A 20859-nucleotide genomic window follows, 5' to 3' on the forward strand; every position below is an offset into this window, starting at 1 on the left:
CTCAGGTTTCCAACCTGTGCGTCCCAGTGGGGTGCTGGGAGTGTGTGTGGGCATGTGTGTGCCCCTGAGTGCAGGGCTGCAGTGTAGACAGCAGCAGCACAGCCCAGAGAAGGGGACTGAGTGTTGACTGAACCTCGCACAGCGCCAGCTCGGGTTTTATCCGCCAAACACTGAACAGCCCAGCCGAAAGGCCCAGTCAATACAGTTGTCTGGCCTTCTGTAGACAAAATATCCATCTCAGGTAATCAAGTGATTTTTGACCCAAGGAACAGATGTTGCGGTGTCACTGATAAGGCTCCACCATAACAATCTGTACAAAAAAAGAAAACTGAGTTTATCACTCAACCAAAAACTCAAAAGTCCCTAGGATCCCATAATTTCCAGTTGGCTACCCACCCTTCCCTCCCTCCACCCCCCTTCAACTCGCCCTCGGCCTCATGTGATTCAGAAAACAAGGCTGGCGGGGGATTTTTTTCCCTGGCCCTATTCTGTGGGTGTCTGAAATCTTATTTAAAGGAGGGAGGTAAGCTGGACAGCGGTCAGGCCTCATTTCCACCTCTGGACCTGTTTGCTAACTTGATATCACTCAACCCTCTGGTTTCTCAGCTGGCATCCCTCTGGCAAATGAAAAAAAGAATTATCACCTGTCATTATTTATCTCCCCTTTAACTCACTTCCAGACAAGAGCCCTTTTCAAACATCAGGACACACAAAATACTTTGAGAGCCAGCCAATAGGAGCTGCTAATCCACCACTAGAAAGGGCAAATGGAAAGTTGGAGAACAAGTGAAAAAAAACTTGGCTGTGCCGGCTATGCTCCAGGGTTTAAAAAGCCAAAGGGAGGAGAGGAACAGAGGACCACTCATGGGCTTTTAATTGCGGACAAGAGGGCAGAGAAATCTGGGCCATACCTTCAGTGAGAAGCATATTCCACCTTCCCTTTACCACCATCCCCTTCCAGGTGGACCAGATGAGTCCATGTCAGATGCCTTGTGCTGGGCACAAAATGCCAGGGTGATGGGGACCACATTTTGCATGTACATTTGCCTCCCCACCATCAGCAGAAAGCAGAGTCTCATGAAAAGAAACGCTTGGTCTTCTAAGATTCAGACTGTGATTTCTGAAGTGGAAGTGTGATAGAAATATGCTTTGGAGTCCAAAATACCTTAGTGAAGAATGTAGCGTAGAAATACAAAGTTCTCAGCTGCTGTGGCTTAACACATTGAGTGAATAGTACGTGATATTCAAGATTAAATCGGAAGACTACCTACTACAATAAAAATGCAGACTTTCCCCCAAGGTAGCACAAGAACCCCCTCACATACTGAACTAGGAAATTCCCCAGACTCTGGAAAAGCTTAGAGAAAGTCCAGACCTTTTCAGAAGCGCTAGCTTCAACTCTTATGTCTTCCGTCCGATGCTCTGATCCTCCTAAGAGTTAAAACAGCCTAGCACTGAGATAAACCGTGTACAGAAATAAACCCCTGTCTACTGCCATAGCCAGAACAACATGTCAGTGTGCTGAATCACAACAGATGCACTTGGAAACGTACTTGAAATGTACCTGTACCAGACAATAAGCATGTCCATGAAGAGGTATATACCCTAAGGGTATCACCCAGGTGCTTATCTCAGGCAATTCAACCTACTGTAATATTCTGTCATTAAAGAAACTGTCTCCTTACCTCAAAGCATGGTTTTCATTTTAAATCATACAGCAAACTGTATCTTACTTCTGTTGGCCCTACAAATATTGCAACATCCTGACAATTTACTGAGGTGAGGTGGTTCTTCACCCAGCAGACACAGCCATTATCTACAGGTTTCAGGGACCTGTCACAGAATCACATCACTCATTTTCCTGGCCTATTAGTACAGGCTGAGTTAATTTGCTGACATCCTTGTCAGTTTCCCCTCTGCCTAAATGAATCACAGAATTAAAGTGTTTCACCTGATCAGACAAAAGCTACAGCTGTGTTCTCTATCTCTGGAGATTAATCAGGAAGCCTTTGGTAGCACTCATGAATATGATCTTCCCCAGAAGTGAGTGGTGACCTACCAGAGGTACTTTTAAAAATGTCTTTTAAAATGTACATGGAAATAGTAACAGAAGTGACTCCAATTTGCTGTCCAAGCTACAAAGCACAGGGCCAGGGCCTAGGTGCCTCCCCAGGAAATTCTCTGGAGAGAATTACAGGTTGTGACTGCCCCAGGGCCCTGGCCAGGGTCTTCCTGACTCAGTAGAAAGTAAGAAAAAGGGACACACGGGCATGAAAGCAGCACAAGTTCTAGAAAAATCTCAAGGCAAGACATACCACTCTGGGCTTCTGCTGGTCCAGGGTATGCAGGAAGGCAGAGTTGGGGTCCAGACAGCGCTCAGGGTCACTGGAGATGTCCTCCTCCGAGTCCTCATAGGAGGAGGAGAAGCCAGTGGAGGAGGCAGAGGAAGACGACAGTTTCCTCAGTGGCAGGCTGCCCCGGGGGCTTCCCTGCGCCTCCTCCAAGGCCCTGTCCTCCTGGGCATCCTCATCTGTACCCATGTCTGTGATGATGACAGCGGGGATGCTGTTTCGGCCACAGGCCTCTCCCAGGGAAGGTTTGTCCTTCTGTGCTGGGGATAGCCGGTCTGGGCTGAGGTGGGCGTCTCTGCCCTGTGGCTGGCCTCCCCAAGTCCCCTTGGATTGCACTGCTGTGCCACACGTCCAGGCCAGACAGGCTTCTTCCATGGGGCCCAGCCAAACCCTGGAGGTCCCAGGCTGCACGCCCACCCTGTCCCCAGGAAAGTACTGGGGTTCTTTCAGTTCTTTTGCTGCTTCCCAGCAGGGCAAAGGCTCCAGCATTCCGCCAGAGGGAACTCCCGCCTCCACCTCCGGGGTCCCTGGTTGCGCTGAGCTGCTGCCCCCAAGCAAGCCCAGCGTCGTGGACCCTTCATCCACTCTGTCACAGGCCAGTGGTGCCTCCCTGACGCCTAGGGCCGCACACTGTGCCCCCGCAGAGCCTCTGGAACCCTGCCTGAACCAGGTCGGAGCCTCAGGGAGCTCCGCCGGACTCTGTGCGCTCCCAGTCCTCTCCTCTGGCCTTCCGTCAGCCCCAAGCGCCCGGGAGCCTGGCATGCCACCCGACAGAGTTCCTCTCCCCACCTTCTCAGGGGGCTCTCCGCTGCGTGGTCCGCCCCTCTCTGGGGCCGGGCTTGTCTCACTGCCAAGAGACTGCCCCTGACTCTTGGCCAGGGCCTGCAGGGGGTGCATACCCCCAAGTTCATGGGCCCTCTCAGACGGCTCAATGAAGGCAGGGTCGTGTGGATGGTGCGGAACGGTGGATGTGGCTCGGGCTGCCACTGCTGTGTCCACGGTTAAGTTCACTCTGACCAGTCCCAACGAGGGAGCTGGGGAGTTCTGAGTTCCCAACGGAGGAGAGCCCCTCTTGTCAACTTCCATAGCGGTGGGTGAGCCACAGTGGGGTCTGGCAGGGAGCGCCTTCTCCATTCTCTCCGAAGCGCTGGGACCCTGAGCCCCTGATCCTGACGGGGCCGCAGGATGGAGAAAAGGTGCCACTACTCCCTCCTTGTCCTTGGAGAGGCGGACGCTGGGCGAGCCTCCTCTTCTCCCTGATTCGACCTCGGAAGTCTCCGGACATTGTTCCCCCCAGGACTTGGTCCTCCGCTCCTCGCTCTGAACCGGGACCCTTCCTGGGGGCTGACTGACGCTGCGCAAGGGGCACGGGGAAGGCGAACGAGCCCTGCCCAGACGCGGGCTGCGGGGAGACTGCGTGGCGGAGCTTTGCGCCTGGATGTGCGCCTCGAACATGCCCACTTTCTGGTTCACCTGCACGTTCTGCAGCTCACGCTGCAGGATTCGAAGCTTCCTCTTGGCCTCCTCCGGCCCAGGAGGGGAGAGGGTACCGGCGGTCACCACCTGCTGCCCTTCCCCTCTCAGACGACCGGCCCAGCTCGGGCTACCCACGCTGCTGCCGCTGCCGCTGCTGCTATTCAGCCTGCGCCGGCCACTCCGCCAGCCCAGGGGGCTCCCGGGGTCCTCCGGTGACAAAGACTCAGCTGGGGGGAAGAGGAAAGAGGAGCCACTCCCGGGGCTGAAAACGCTGCCGGGGCTCAACACGGCCCTCCCTGGCGGCGGGGGCGTCTCGTTGCTGCTGGACCGAGGGCCGCCGCCGCTCTTCACCTGGTTGGCGCTATTCATGATCACCAGGCTGTTGAGGGCATAGCAGTACATGGCCATAGTACTGGGTCCTGCGCGCTGTCCGCCGCCGCCGCTCCCGTTCCGGCTCTGCCGCCGGCGTCTCCTCCTCCCGCGGCTCTCGGCTCCCGGCTCAGCCGCGGAGGCCCGGCGGCAGCGGCTACGCGCGCGGATGGGGCAGCATGGCCTGGGCGGCGGGCAGGGGGCAAGACAGAGGGCTCAGCCCCCGCCCAGAGGTCCATAAACAACAGCGCCGCTGTGAAGAAACAAGGAAACAAGTCAGGACCCCAGAGGGAGGGTGTGGGGGGCGGCTAGGGGATTAGGACGGGCCCCCGGCCACGGAACCTCAATCTGTCAGGGATCTGGTGCCACTGGACATCTTATTTACAGGAGCAGTGCGGCACGGCGAGGACACAAACCTGGGCACCCCCCCTCGGTCGCCAGCGCGGTGGTGATGTGATGAGCTGTGTGTGATACGCTTGAAGGTCCCTTCCCATTTCAAACGCTAAGAGTTGTCTCCAGAGCCACGCGGGACGGGCGGGGAACGATATACAACTACTTATGTGCGGGGCGCGGCAGATTCTGAGCTTTCTGAGAGTGAGGACACCCTCTCCACCGTCTCGGGGTCGCCTCGGCTTTGCAAACACTGGCTATACCGGGTATAACGGGACAGCTTTTCGCCTCCTCCCTTTCCCCCCCACCCAATCTTGGGCTTCAGGATGTCCTCGCTCCACCTTCTCTTGGCCATCAGGGACCGACTCGGAGGAAAGCTGATGTGAACCTGCTTTTCCCGGCCGCTGCCTGCGCCCGGGTCTGGGGCGACCCCTGCTTGCCTGCCGTTTACCTTCCTGACCCTGGCCTTGATGCTGTGTCCCTCGGCCTACGACGGCCTGGGCGCGCGGCAGGGCGGCAGCCTAGGCATTTTAAGCACTGGCTTTGTCGCCAGTCCCCCAAACAAGTGTGTTTTGTGAGTGTGGGCGCGTCTGCGCGCGCCCGGTGTCGAGGCGCTGCGCGTCCCCTGTACCGGAACCAATACTTGCCGCCCCCCACCCCCACCCCGCCGTCGCCCCAGTGGAGGAGCGTGTATGTGTGTTTTGTGTGTGTGTACGCGCGCGCGCACGCGTGGGGACAACGAGTCCGCGCTCCACACCCCCCGTGTCCGAGGACGCGGCTGCCTCTGCGGGCTTCGGGACTCGCGCCCACACCGATGGATGTGCGTTGCTGCAGCAGCGCTGGAGCCCCGGCTCTGCAAACCTCCCGGGGTCCCGCTCTAAGCCCCGAGGCCGCGCGGCCGAGGGCAGGGCTTCTCCGCATCCAGGGCACCCTCGCCCGGCGCCAAGCCGGCCGCCCGGCGGCCCGAGCCCGCGAATGCCTGCAGCGCGCCGGGGTAGGCGGCGGAGAGCCAGCGGTCCGGAAGAGCAGAAGAGACGGCGAAAACTCGCCTGTGCCTCCTCGGCATGCCGCCCTCCCCTTGCCCGTCTCCCCGGCCCACCTCTCCGCGCTTTTTCGGATCCCAGATTCCTCAGATTCGCTCCAGAACAGACAGTGAGGGGAAAGAGGGTTTGGAGGCGAAAGCCATTAAAAAGTCGCCAAGCTTACCTGCAGTTTCTCAGATTCCCGGGTCCCGTGCAGACTACATGACCCAGGGACGCAGACCTCGTAGGTGAAAGATGACTTTAAAAGTTTTTTTCAAAAAGCTCAGAAACGATTTCCTCACTTCGTTTGGAAGACAAAAAAAAGGGGGAGTGGGAAAGAAGAGAAACCGGTCGGCAGGGGCGGGAGATCCGGGCAGTGGCGACGCCGGCCGGCCCTGCACGCCCTTCTGGGCCGTGGAGATACTACCCTGTCAGTGTCTGCTCCCGGCTACTTCAGTGTTTGTTCAATGTGCGATTAAAAAAAAAGTTGGGGCGGGGGAGTGGGGGATTGGGGGTGGAGGAGGGAGGAGGGAGTAAGGCGGGGGCTTGGGGGAGGAAAGCAGGAAGGAAGTTGTGAGCCTGTCTGGGGTTGAACTCAGCGGAACAAGTTTTTCTTTTCTTCTTTTTTTTTTTTTTTTTCTATTGCTTGGCAAGACCGAGGGAGGGAAACACTTAAAAAAAAAAAAGTTTCCATTGTTAGCTAACAACAAAAAAAAAAACCTTTTAACTTCTGCGGGTTAAAGATATACGATCCATTTTCCACTCCCTATATCGAGCCTCGCTGATGGCTAGCTTCATGAAACTTTCTTTTTGAAAAATGTGTTTAATGAAGTTTGAGTGTGCATTTTAAGCAGAGCAAATCATGGGGACCTTTTTAAGCATTTTAAACGGGCTAAAGCCTCACGTAAACGGTTTGTGTTCTTGTACACAAATATGCAAATTCGAAGAAGGTACTTTGTGGGCACCTCCTTGCAGAACTGCAGATTTTAAATGCATCACAGTTGTATTTTGGAAGACTGGTTGGGCTGTGAGCTGTTAATGGTTTTGCAGTGCAATTGCTAGTTGTATAAACACGCCTATGCAGTGCACATTTTTCTGTTATTAAATGCAGTCAGCAAATGTGACATTGGCATATTTTTTGCACTTCATTCTCAAACTTATTTTAAGAAGGATAGTCCTGGAACTAAGAAGGCCTGGGACCCCTTGCTCAGTCTCTTGCAACTGGATCACTTTCCAGAGACATTTTCCCCCACCATCAGTAAATACTACCCAGCAGGGATATTACCCATTTAAGCTCTGGTGCTGCAAGTGTGTTTTGCATAATTCCCTAAATCCTAAACTGTAGCATTTAGTGGAAAGAGGAAAAACCCAGCTGCCAAGTTCAGGAAATGTAAAATACTAAAGCCTGAATCAGTCCTAATATTCCTATTAGTTATAATTTAGACAGAAATTTTAACTTTACTTGTGGCAAAACTGTCTCTTGATTGTTTACGTAACAATACTGTTTAAGTGACAAAAGCAGCCTGCTGCTCCATCAGGAAAAGACTCATCTTAAATCTGAAACCAAGAGATCTTCTAGCTAAGAATTCCCAGGAATGAGACAATGTTGAGTCCTGCTTGTTTTTGATTAAATTTATTGATTTATTTATTTTGTGCTGTGCTGGGTCTTAGTGGCTATGAGCAGGCTTTCTCCAGTTGTAGTGTGCAGGCTTCTTATTGCAGTGACTTCTCTTGTTGCAGAGTATGGTCTCTAGGGCGAGTGAGCTTCAATAATTGTGGCAAAGGGGCTTAGTTGTCCAGGGGCATGTAAAATCTTCCCAGACCAGGGAATGAACTTGTGTCACCTGCATTGGAAGGCAGATTCTTAACCACTAGACCACCAGGGATGTCTGAGTCCACTTGTTTTTTAATGTGCCATGTTGAGAAGACTGAGCCTGAGTCCTCTCTCATTCCCTATGTGAAGTGAAATGAAGCGAAAGTCGCTCAGTCCTGTCTTACTCTTTGCAACCCCAGGAACTATACAGTCCATGGAATTCTCCAGGCCAGAATACTGGAGTGGGTAGCCTTTTCCTTCTCCAGGTCCCATCCTCTATAGAAGTAAGAAGTAAAGTCACTCAGTCATGTCCAACTCTTTGCGACCCCATGGACTGTGACCTACCAGGCTCCTCAGTCCATGGAATTTTCCAGGCAAGAGTACTGGAGTGGGTTGCCATTTCCTTCTCCAGGGGATCTTCCCAACCCAGGGATTGAACCCGGGTCTCCCACTTTGCAGGCAGATGCTTTACCATCTGAGCCACCAGGGGTGCCCACATCCCCTGTGGGGCTAAATAAAAAGATCCTAGAGTTTATTCAGGTGTTGACTCAGGACTTGGGCAGTTGCTAAGGCATAGAAGTCAGCCCTACCCTTGTCCCTAATTCACTTCCCCAGTGGCAAGAAACAGGAGCTGCCAGTTCTCAGAAGACCCACTCCATGGAGTTTATTCCTATCATAGGAGATGCAAACACCCCTGTCAGTCAGATGTTATGGTGGAAACAGCTGGAGGACCTAACAATGCATACAGTGAACACAGAACCTTAGCTTTCCAGCCTCTGGGAACTCTCACTGTCACCTCACACACCAGATATCACTGACCTTCCCTAGAACTGAGAAATCCGAGCTTCCTGAGTGTTCAATGAGCCTGAAGAGTTCTTGCTTAAAATGCAGCCAGCAACTGGTTAGGTGTGGCACACTGAAGAAATTCCTGCCTTGGACTGGCAGTAGAACTAAATGATAGTGCTACCAGTCTAAAATTCTAACTGCTACTAAGAACGACAGAGATTAGGGGAAAGATGGAGCAAAACCCGTATCTGGAAGCCAGCATGGTTGGCTTGCATCTTGAAGGAGAATCTAGTAGCCTCCCTTGATTTTGCATGAATAAAGAAAAAAAAGTTATATAGCACTTAGTACTTACTATTATCCAGGCACTGTTTTAAGCACATTATATATATTTATACATTTCAATCCCTATAAAAATCCTATGAGATACATACTATTATTACCCTCATTTTATGTATGAAGAAATTGAAGCACAAAGTGGTAAGCAATTTGCCACATCTCTTCAATATTGTACTGGAGGCGCTAGTCAGTGCAATTATATGAGAAAAAGAAGTAAAAGGCATCCAGATTTGAAAGAAAGGAGTAAAACTGTATTGACTGACAATATGATTGCCTATGTAGACTATGGGGAAGGCAATGGCACCCCACTCCAGTACTCATGCCTGGAAAATCCCATGGACGGGGGAGCCTGGTAGGCTGCAGTCCATGGGGTCGCTAAGAGTCGGACACGACTTAGCGACTTCTTCACTTTCACTTTTCACTTTCATGCATTGGAGAAGGAAATGGCAACCCACTCCAGTGCTCTTGCCTGGTGAATCTCAGCCTGGTTCCAGCCTGGCGGGATGCCGTCTATGGGGTCGCACAGAGTCGGACACGACTGAAGCGACTTAGCAGCAGCAGCAGCAGCATGCAGACCAGCCTATGGAGGCAACAAAGAAGCTACTAGAACTAATAAGTGAGCTTAACTTTTTAGTGTGTTCGTTGCTCGGACTGTTGTAACAGAGTGCCATAGATTGAGTGGCTTAGACAATAGAAATTTATTTTCTCCTAGTTCAAGAGGCAAGAAGTCTGAGATCAAAGTGTTAGTAGGCTTGGTTTCTTACAAGGCCTCTCTCCTTGGCTGTTAGGTGGCTATTTTCCCATATGCCTTCATGTGGTCTTCTCTCTGTGTGTCTGTGTTCTAATTTCCTCCTCTTGTAAAAACGTCAGTCATATTGGATTAGGACCCACCTAGTTTTAACTAAATTATCTCTTTAAGGACCCGATCTCAAAATATGGTCATTCTGAGGTACTAGGAATTAAGACTTCAACATGTAAATTTGGAGGTACATAATTAAGGCATAACAACAAGATTGCTGGATACCAGTATACCATAATCAATTGAGTTTCTACATATTAGCAATGAATGGTCAGAAATCAAAACTGAAAAAATAACATTTCAAAATTTTATTTACTTTTAATTGAAAGATAATTGCTTTACAGTATTGTGTTTGTTTCTGCCAGGCATCAACGTGAATCAGCTGTAGGTATACCTATGCCCCCTCCTTCTTGAGCATCCCTCCCACCACCCTCCCCATCCCACCCCGCTAGGTGGTTACAGAGCCCTGGTTTGAGTTCCCTGAGTCATACTGAACATTTTCATAGCATCAGAAACTATGAAATACATATGGATAAACATGACAAAAGATGTATACAATCATAGAATAAAAACTACAAAACAAGAAAAATTGAAGAAGAAAAATTAAAGATCTAAATAAATGGAGAGAGATACCATGTTCATGAATTGGAGGACTGAATGTTGTTAAGATGTCAATTCTCCCCAGATTTAGAGCCAATGCAATCAAAATCAATGTCGAAGCAAGTTATCATTTTTTATAGAAGTTGACAAGCTGATTCTAAATTCGCTCGAAACTACAAAGGATCTAGAAAAGCTAAAACAGCTTTGAAAAAGAACGAACCAAAAGGACTGACACTATCTGATTTCAAGATAAATCTTTATCATAAAGCTATCATGATCAAGAATGTGTGGTATTAGCATAAAGTTAGACGAATAGGTCCATTATATACATGTGGATATTTGATTTTTGATACAGGTGCAGAAAAGTGGAGAAAGGAATGTTTTTGACAAATAGTCCTGTAACAATTGGATATCCATATAAAAAAAAGAATTTCAATCCATATCGTACACCATATATAAAAAACTAACTCATTCTGGCTCATAGATCTAATTGTAGAAGCTAAAATCGTAAAACTTTTATACGAAAACAGAAGAGAAAATCTTTGGGGCCTTTGGTTAAGTAGCAAAGTATTGTTTCTATTTCTTAAACACAATACTGAAAGCATGATCCACAAACATTTTGACAAATTAACCTGTATTAAAATTTAAAACTTCTGCCCTTCTGAAAAGCATAAAAAGACAAGTTACAGACTAGAAGAAAATGCATGCAAAGTGTAAATTTTATTAAGGGCTTGTATCTAGAAGAGATAAAGAGCTCTGAAATTTCAATAATAAGAGAACAACTTAATAAAAAATGGCATTGAAAGAGGTATGAGTGACAAATATGCATATGAAAAGATGTTCAACATCATTCATCAGTAGGGAAGTGCAAACTAAACCAAATTAAATACCATTAAACACCTATTAGAATGGTTACAAATATAAAAACTTACTTGATAAAATTGTTGGGGAACCAAGCTCTCATACACTGCTAGTAGAAATGTAAAATGATATAACCACTTTGGAAAACAGTTTGACAGTTTCTTAAAAAGTTAAACATACAAATCGTATGACCCAAGCAGTCCATTCCTAGGTATTTACCCTAGAGAAATGAAAGCATATGTCTATACGATATACATACACTAGTGTTCACAGCAGCGTTATTTGAATTAGCCATAAACAGCAAACAACCGAAATGTTCATCAACATATGAATGAATAAACAAATTGTGATATGTCTATACAATTGAACACTATTTATCAACAAAAAAAATGAACTCTTGATATACATACAACATGGAGGAGTCTCAGCATAATCGTGCTGAGTGAAAGAAACCAGACTAAAAAAAATATTTACTGTGCAATTCCTTTTCCATAAAATTCTAGGAAACACAACTTCATCTATAATACCAAAAAGCAGATTGGTTGCTGCCTAAAAATGGGGAGCTGTGGGGAGGTATGGGAGACAGAGAAGACAAAGGGTCATGAGGTAATTTTTGAAGGTAATGTATACTTTCACTGTCTTGATTGTAAGGAAATGTTTACATCAATGAAAATTTATCACATTATAAAATGTTACATATGTGCACTTTCAGTTCAGTTCAGTTCAGTCGCTCAGTCGTGTCCGACTCTTTGTGACCCCATGAATCGCAGCACACCAGGCCTCCCTGTCCATCACCTACTCCCGGAGTTCACTCAAACTCACGTCCATCGAGTTGGTGGTGCCATCCAGCCATCTCATCCTCTGTCGTCCCCTTCTCCTCCTTCCCCCAATCCCTCCCAGCATCAGAGTCTTTTCCAATGAGTCAACTCTTCTCATGAGGTGGCCAAAGTACTGGAGTTTCAGCTTTAGCATCACTCCTTCCAAAGAACACCCAGGACTGGTCTCCTTTAGAATGGACTGGTTGGATCTCCTTGCAGTCCAAGGGACTCTCAAGAGTCTTCTCCAACACCACAGTTCAAAAGCATCAATTCTTTGGTGCTCAGCTTTCCTCACAGTCCAACTCTCACATCCATACATGACCACTAGAACTTTAGTGGACTGTATATCAATTATAACTTAATAAATACTTTTTAAAAAATAGCTATGGATAGATATAGCTTTTGACAAGGCTGTTGTGAGCTCCCATCCTAGTACCAGGCACAATGCCTAACACATAACATCATCTCTGGGTAAAATCTGAAATTATTCATTAGGTAATTCACTCAGGAACTTCATGGAACAATTCTGTGCCCCCTTCCCCCATCATATATACCTGTTAAGTTATTGGCTACACTGTAAAAATCTTCAGCCTTCCCTTCTTTGTTCCCTACCAGATAGTGAGCTCTTCAAGGAGGTGAAAGTCACTCAGTCGTGTCCGACTCTTTGTGACCTCATGGACTATACAGTCCATGGACTTCTTCCGACCAGAATACTGGAGTGGGTAGCTGTTCCCTTCTCCAGGGGATCTTCCCAACCCAGGGATCGAACATTTCCCACTTTGCAGGCGGGTTCTTTACCAGCTGAGCCACCAGGGAAGCCTCTTCAAGGAAAAGACCCTGATTTATTTATTTTCCTAGCCTTAGGTTTTAGCCTTACACAGAATGGATCTTTACGTTTTTATTTATTTATTTTTAACTTTTTTTTTTAATTGATGTATAGTTGACTTGCAATGTTGTGCCAGTTTTATATGTTTTTAAACAAAACAAACAAAAAAAAAAAATAGAGGAATTAAGCAATCAAATCACTATGCAAAAGGGCCAAGGAATCGGCACATCGGGAAAGCTGCCTGCTTTTATTTCCCAGACAGAAGGAAGTGCTTCCCACTGCTATACTTGGCTGCTATGAGCAGGCAATAGAGGGGGTGATGATGGAGGTCTCCATCAGTTTTTCCCTCCTCCTACACTCCTTCCTTGAAATCTTGGTTATAAAGTTTCCAAAACACCATTAGCCCAAGGCATGGCTGAGGCTCCTCTCCTGTGCAGCACAGAGCAAGGCCACAAAGAAGCAGCTTCCTACTGCCTTTCACCTCTACCCCAGACTCTCTGGCCCTTTCTTCACTGGTTTCCTTCACCTTCCCTGATCTGGATAAGGCAGTAGATAACTCACTCCTTCCTTCAGGTATTGAACAACTGAGTGGGAGCTTGTGCATCAAGCCTGCAGCAGCTACTAGACACAAGATGATGAAGATAAGCCCTGCCACTGAGTCTAGGGAGAGACCAGCAAGGCATCCAGAACAGGCTCTGCGCTTCTTTCAGCCGCTGCCAAGGAGGGTAGGAGGGAGACACAACTTAGTTAGATTTGAGGTTCTTATAGGCGCTTTCATTTACCATGGCTATGTGTCCTTAGGCAAGTAATTGAAACTCTCTGAACCTCAGTTTTGAGCTCTGTAAAACAGAAAGCATTATAATACCCTCCTCCATGGTGTTCTTATAAAGATCTACTAGATAATGCACAGAGAAACACTCCAAAAGATATGCCTTCTTAAAAAGTACCTCTCAATCCTTTAGCCCATCACACCAGAAAGATCCAAGACTTAGTGGGTCTAAGAATCTGCCTTATACAAGGCAGGTACTCGATAATAAATAGTTGTTTCCAGTATAAGATTCTTCAGGACCCAGAGACCCTTCCTTCCTATGGTCCACTACTCTAATCATACTCCTGGCAACAGCACTAAGGGTGGAGAGGTTGGGGCAGTTTCTCTTCGCTCTCTTTTGTGAAATTCTGAGGTCTAATGACATCTAGCTGCCTATGCTCACATTCAGGCACATAAAACTACATGAGAGATGCCTGTTCCCAGCCCACATCCCCTCCTAAGTGAATCTGGCTGTCTGATCCTGCTTAGAAATGCTGGGCCACACTGGACCCACAGCTAATTAGACTGAGGTGGACAAAGCTCCCAAAGATCGCTAATCCACAGGCTGCTTAATGACCTGGCATGAAAATATGCAGCAGCCAGTCGGATTGCTCTCACAGGACTTTGGAATCCTTATTACAGGAACGAGCAGAAGGACCATGCAGTAAACTTGGGGCTGGTGTAGCACGTACAAGAGCTGTAGGCAAGAAACCAGGAATGAGGGAAGGGTTCCTGGGTGGGTGGGGAGTGCAGAACAGGTACAGAGACAAGAGAAACCACAGCATCTGATGAAAGACAGGGAGAGAGAAAGGCAGGGAGTTGGCTTACCAGCTGGCAGCACAGCAAGAGGCTGGCACATTCTGTCTGCCCTTCGATTTGTGAACAGCTGTGGCATTTCTGTGAATGACCCCTCCCTCCCCCAGACACCTAATACCTTACCTTACACATAAATATTTATTCATGATTAATTCCTCAGCCTAAAAAGACAAAAGCTATTTAAAAAAATAACACACACACAGTCTCGCTGCCCTCTGCTACTAGTAGTAGGTGATAGAATCTGGAGGAGAAAAATGCAAATTGTGCATGTTGTGATTCTAGGTTGAGACAAAGAAGAAAAATTTCCTCTTCACCCTCCCCCCAGGTCCCTTGTCTTCCTGGGTCCAGACCTCAGCATCAGTTCTTCCTTGTGTTATGAGAGCTTACTCTTCATTTCTTCCAGTCATTCGTCAAGCATTTACTAAACACCCCCTCACTACACCCCCGTTGTAATCGGCTCCCGTTGTCTCCTCTTTGAGGCAAGAAATTGTAATGCTTCATTCCATCAACACCTGCGGGACCTGATGGAGAAAAGTTTCTTGATCAATGTTTGCTGCATGATCAGTATCTCCACCAGAGAAGGCGGCGGCGCCCCACTCCAGAACCCTTGCCCGGAAAATCCCATGGGCGGAGGAGCCTGGTGGGCTGCAGTCCATCGGGTCGCTAAGAGTCGGAGATGACTGAGCAACTTCACTTTCCCTTTTCACTTTCATGCATTGGAGAAGGAAATGGCAACCCACTCCAGTGTTCTTGTTGGAGAATCCCAGGGACAGGGGAGCCGTCTATGGGATCGCACAGAGTCGGACACGACTGAAGTGACTTAGCAGCAGCAGCAGCAGCAGCAGCACAGCAGCAGCAGTATCTCCACCCCAGGCATGGGCAAGAAACAGAAGAATTTTTCGACCTTCTGTTTTGAGGTGGTACTGGAAAGGGAAAAACAAAGCTGGTTGGACCTATTCCTGCAGCAAAGCATCCATAGGTAGACCCTATTTACATGGGGAACACTTATCTCATTTCAAATAGACTTTTTGCCCGCCTGAAAAGCAGATTTCTGCACAGTTGCATTGGCTGTGTTGCACATCTGATTCAGGCACAGACATGCCAAAGCCATGGATCTGCCATGATCTAGGCCAGTGGTTTATATATACAAATGCATTTTCTTTATTGTCTGCGAGCAACCGTGACCTGATAAGAGATGGATTGAAAAGATGGGCTCCTGCTTTCCATACCTAATTAGCCAACTTAATGAATGTTGAACTTAGCCAACTTAAATATTCAAGTTGAAATGTAGTGCCAAGACTTCACTCAAATTTCAACCAAGTCATTTGTTATCAGTTTAAGATACTGGCTCTATGGTTTTGCACCACAAACACCCCCTCTCCAGGCATCCCCTGCCATCACTGGGCCTGTTTGTCACTGAAGAGGCTGCTCTTAATATAAAGTTTAAAAAGTGAAGGAATGAGGAGCAGCCTCAGCATCTACATGACAGCTTCTCTAGATAACTGGATTTGTGTGGTATCTGTGGAACCCCCAGGACAAAAAGAAGTGATGAGAAAGAGCATGGAGGACATGTAAGTTACATGACATTTATAAGACATTTTCTTTGAAGTCACGATATAGGCTACCTTGGGCTTGAGTGGTCTCAACGGGCAAACCCAAGAGGGCCAGAGAGGGCCTTTGAGTCAAACCTGTCCCCTTAACTAATATTTTACGAAGAGGAAGGAAGTGTAAAGTTTACACGCAGAGTCTTTAAGGACAGAGTTTCAGAAAAGGTCACTGTATAAGGTTCTAATACAAAATAGACAACTATCTCCAGCAAAAAGAGGAAGTTTCTTAGGCCTCCCATTTCTCCTGTCCCTCACAATAAAGGAACAGTATTAGCAACATGAGATCATATCTCTAGTGCTTGCAAACCACCATCCATCAACACTGCAGGTGTCTAGAGCTTCCCCTGTAGACCCATGAACACAGCCTGTTTTGCTCTTGTTTGACTCAGGGGCACCTTGTTCCAGCCTTGGGTATTATTATTCATGTTAAAGCCATTCATTCACTCATCAAACCATTCTCGAGTTTTCCAGGCCAGAGTTGGGGGGCAGGGCAGGGGAAGAGAAGGACAGGAGGAGGTACTTGAAGAAGACTAGAAGTCTAGGAAGTTCCTCAGAGAACTCACAGACTAGAAGGGGATTCGAGCTTGAAAACAATGATGACTCCTTGCCATATGTGTTATAACAGCATTCAGGGACTTCCCTGGGTGTCCGCCGGTTAAGACTCTGCTCTTTCAATGCAGGCTCAGGTTCGATCCCATGGTCAGGGAAGTGAGATTTCATGTGTTGCATGGTGCAGCCAAAAGCAAAAACAAAAATCCCAGCAATCAAAGTACCTGGAGAGCACAGTGGCAGGCTGCCCTTGGGCTAGGGGAGGACGTGGGAAGGCTCTAGAAAAGGGCACTGTTTGAACTGGATCATAAAGACTAAGTATGGTGGGCTTCCCCGGTAGCTCAGCTGGTAAAGAAACCACCTGCAATGCAGGAGACCGGGGTTCGATTCCTGGGTCAGGAAGGTCCCCTGGAGAAGAGATAGGCTACCCACTTCAGTATCCTTGGGCTTCCCTGGTGGCTCAGACAGTAAAGAATCCTCCTGCAATGAGGGAGACCTGGGTTCGATCCCTGGGTTGTGAAGATTCCCTGGAGAAGGGCATGGCAACACACTCCAGTACTCTTGCCTGGAGAATCCCATGGACAGAAGACCCTGGTGGGCTATAGTCCATGGGGTAGCAAAGAGTCAGACACGACTGAGCGACTAAGCACAGCACAGAAACTCACTGGCCAAAGAAGAAAGAGTGTTGTAGGCAGAGGCCCAGCATATATAAGGGCTCTGGGCCGTCGAGGAGCAGGTGAAAGAGTGGTAAGTGGGTGTGGCTGGAGCATAGTGTGGGAGAGGGTCAACAGTGGGGGAGAAGAGCCTGGAACAGCACTTTGGGGACATGCAGTGAAGTTCCCTGTTTGCTATGCTAGTAGTTTGGAATTTTATTAAAAATAAGAAGGGGCTCTGAGGAGTCTGAAGCAGAAAGTGACACAATTACATTAGTATTTTAGAACCATCTCCTTGAGGCAATGTGGAGGGATATATTAGAGGGGAGGCGGAGGCCAGTGCAGTGGGGCCATGTTCTTAGAGCACCTATCCTGGGTGCTAGGACTTCAAAGATGAATAGAATGACATCCCTGACTTTCAGGAGCTTGCAAGTGAGGGCCTATACCGATTATCTGTCACCATAAATATTACCAGAAATGGGGACTTCCCTGGTGGTTCAGTGGTAAAGAATCAGCATTTCAATGCAGGGGACATGGGTTCGATCCCTAGTTGGGGAACGAAGATCCTACATTCCAAGGATCAACTAAGCCTCTTACCACAGCTAGAAAGTCCTTGTACCACAACAAAAGATCCTTCATGATGCAAGGAAGATCCTGTGTGCCACAGTTAAGACATGACACAGTTTTTAAATAAACATTTAAAAAAATATTACCAGAAACATAGCGCCTTAAAACAACACATATTTTTCATTTTATTTATTTTAATTTTTTGAAATTTATTTATTTTTAATTGAAGGATAATTGCTTTACAGTTATTGTAACACATATTTATTATCCCAGAGTGTGTGAGATGCAATGTGGCTTACCTGGGTCCTCTGCTTCAGACCATGGTTAAGGTGTTGGTCAGGGCTGAGGTTTCATCTGAGGCTCAACTGAGGAAGGACCTGCTTCCAAGCTTACGTTGCCGATGGTGGGATTCAGCTGCTTTCTCGCTTTGGTCAGAGGCAGCCCTCAGTTCTTTGCCATGTGGACCCCCTCAGTGTGGCCACCAGCTTCATCAAAACACATGATCTGAGAAGGCAATAGAGAGAGTCTGCTAGCAAGACAGAAGTGGTAATCTTAAAATAATCACAGAAGTCACAGCTCATCATCTTCTCCATGTTCTGTTGCTTAGAAGCAAGTTCCAGATCCCACTCACACTCAGGGGGAGGGGATTACACAAGGGCATGAACACCGATAGGCAGCAATACTTTGGGGTCATTTTAGAGTCTATCTCTAGGGAGGGAGATAGACCTTAAGCTATTTCAGAATATTCAGGGGAAAATATCCTGGAAATGGGGCTCTAGAAGAATATCCCCCAGAGGAGTCCTGGAGCATGAATGTTTGGGTTGAAAACTTCCCACCCAAATTCTGTCTCCATGTGGTGCAATTGCCACCAAGTTGGATAGCTCACATCATGTGCTGCTGCTGCTGCTAAGACACTTTAGTCGTGTCCGGCTCTGTGCGACCCCATAGACAGCAGCCCACCAGGTTCCCCCACCCCTGGGATTCTCCAGGCAAGAACACTGGAGTGGGTTGCCATTTCCTTCTCCAATGCATCAAAGTGAAAAGTGAAAGTGAAGTTGCTCAATTGTGTCCGACTCTTAGCGACCCCATGGACTGCAGCCTACCAGGCTCCTCTGTCCGTGGAATTTTGCAGGCAAGAGTACTGGAATGGAGTGCCATTGCCTTCTCTGCATATCATATGCAGGAAATCCATATGAAGACTCCAGAATGCCCAGATGCATAAGAACCTCAAATATAGACATCTGTTCCAAAGACCACAGACACTCTGAAAAAGGATAGAGGTGGACTGTGAGATGCAAAGAATACTAAATTGCCTACATTTTGGGAAGGTAGACTGTGAGAGGTTAGGAAAGCTTGTACAAGGCCACTGCTTTTCCAGTGGTCCCTCCAGTCTCAGGGGTCACTGAATGTCCCCACCCTCTGTTGGTACAGGTGCTTATTTTGTATCGAGTATCATGGGGCAGAGCCCCGTAGTAGTCAGAGTTCTTAATGGCAAGCAACAGAAATTTGAGTTTAATCTTTATAAGCAGAAGGTAAATTTATAGTAAAGGATATTGGGGAGCTCATAAAATCACTAAGAATGCCAGAAAATCAGGCTTAGAAAGTGGGGGAGGAAAGGGGGTGGTGCTGAGCCCAAGAACTAGTCCAGCACCAGGCACGGCCGTGTCAACACAGCTCGTGGTGCAGTGGGTTCCTCCTGGGTGCAGCCACCACGGCTGCCCCATCACCACCATCGTGGCCCTGCCAGGCCCCTGCTTCTCTGCATCCAAATCTGGTGGGTGTGTCTGATAAGCGGAGCCTGGTCAAGATCTGTGCCCTCTGCAGGGAGGCTGGAATGTGGGGTTCAGAGGCTGGGCAGCTAAAAATGGTCCGTGTCCACTGGGGTTTATTTCAGGTCTCTTAAAACCTTCTGTCTTTAAATAATTAAAAAGCAGTTACCTGTAAAAAAGGGAGAAGACAAATTTATTCCTAACCATGTTGTTGAGCAGGCAGATGCTAGACTGTGAGGCTAGAACAGATGCAATCCCTGAGCTTGGAAAGATGACACTTCGGTCAGAAACAAGTGTAGCAAGCACGTATTGAGTGTGTGACTGTGTTTGTGGTATTGCAGAGTACTTCGGAGAACAAGAGTGGTAAGAGGGCCATAGAGTGTCAGAGGTATTGCTTTCTGAACTGATCAGAAAAGCACGTGTTTGTACTCAGTCACTCAGTCATGTCTGACTCTATGACCCCATGGGCTGTAACCCACCAGGTTCATCTGTCCATGGGATTTTCCAGGCAAGAATATTGGAGTGGGTTGCCATTTCTGACTCCAGATCAGGGAAGATCTGCCCTGCTAAGGTGACAAAGAGCTGCAGGGAGTGAAGGGGAGAATCAGGAGGCTCCCTGTTGGGGAGGATCATCGACGCAGAAGACAGATTGAGCAAAGGGCTTGACGCAGGAGCACATATGAACGTTCAAGGAACAACAGCTAAGAATTAGTTAGCACATTCTCCCAATTCCTTGGACTTCCCTGGTGGCTCAGTGGTAAAGGATTCACCTGCAATGCTGGAGACACAGTTTTGATCCCTGGATTGGAAAGATCCCTTAGAGAAGGAGATAGCAACACATTCCAGAGTTCTTGGCTGGGAAATCCAGAGGAGCCAGGCAGGCTACAGTCCATCTACAGTCCCAAGAGTTGGACATGATTTAATGACTAAACAATCCAATTCCTTGCCACCAGGAGATAATAATCACAATGATATTTAAATTGTTTGAGTGTTTACTGTGTTCCAGGCACTGTTCTAAGGCCCTTGCATACGACATTTACATGTATTAGTCATCTCATTCTCACAGCTATGGCATAAGGTAAATAGGATAATTATTCCCTCTTTAAAAGCACTGAAATTGAATAACAGAAAGATTAAATAATTTACACAAGGACCAGTTATAGAGAAATGAAGTTTTCCCTGTAGTGAAACATGGAATAATTATTAAGTGAACAGGTAAGCATATACATTCCTCATTGCGGCTCAGGTACTTGTAAAATGTAAAAAAAATACTGTAAAACGAGGGTATTGGGAGGAATAAAGGCTAAATCCTTAGCTGTGAACGTCCATGAATTCATTGCTAACAAAGAAAACATTGTCCCATTTGCCTGCTTTGCATTATAAACATTAAAAAAGTAATTCATGTTTTCTCAGTGTCTGCAATGAACATTCAAAGAGTACCTTGATTTCAAGTATTTGTTATTGCTTAAAAATTGTCACTGATAATGATTAGTTCGATGAATAATATGTCTTTATTTAGAAAAATTGTAAATAAATTGCCAAATATGCAGAGCCAAATATTTTCCTACACAGATGAAAGTCAGCCAAGGGCTAGAGTTCAATTGACAGCAACTTGTGGCACCCCAAACCATCCCATCCACCTG

The 20859-nt window shown here is 47.4% G+C and overlaps 1 protein-coding gene across 1 annotated transcript in view; it reads right to left on the reverse strand.

Moving 5' to 3' along the window:
* ITPKB (inositol-trisphosphate 3-kinase B) overlaps positions 1–6039 on the reverse strand; it is a 104171-nt gene extending 98132 nt beyond the window's left edge. The window contains exons 1-2 of the mRNA XM_052653796.1: positions 5793–6039; positions 2316–4449 (exon numbers count right to left, since the gene is read on the reverse strand). Of these exons, the coding sequence (XP_052509756.1) occupies positions 2316–4235 (1920 nt within the window). The 5' untranslated portion in view covers positions 4236–4449; positions 5793–6039. The remainder of the gene's footprint in view (positions 1–2315; positions 4450–5792) is intronic.
* Positions 6040–20859: the final 14820 nt, after the last annotated feature.

Source organism: Budorcas taxicolor, chromosome 16, assembly GCF_023091745.1.
Source record: "Budorcas taxicolor isolate Tak-1 chromosome 16, Takin1.1, whole genome shotgun sequence".
Classification (NCBI taxonomy): domain Eukaryota; kingdom Metazoa; phylum Chordata; class Mammalia; order Artiodactyla; family Bovidae; genus Budorcas; species Budorcas taxicolor.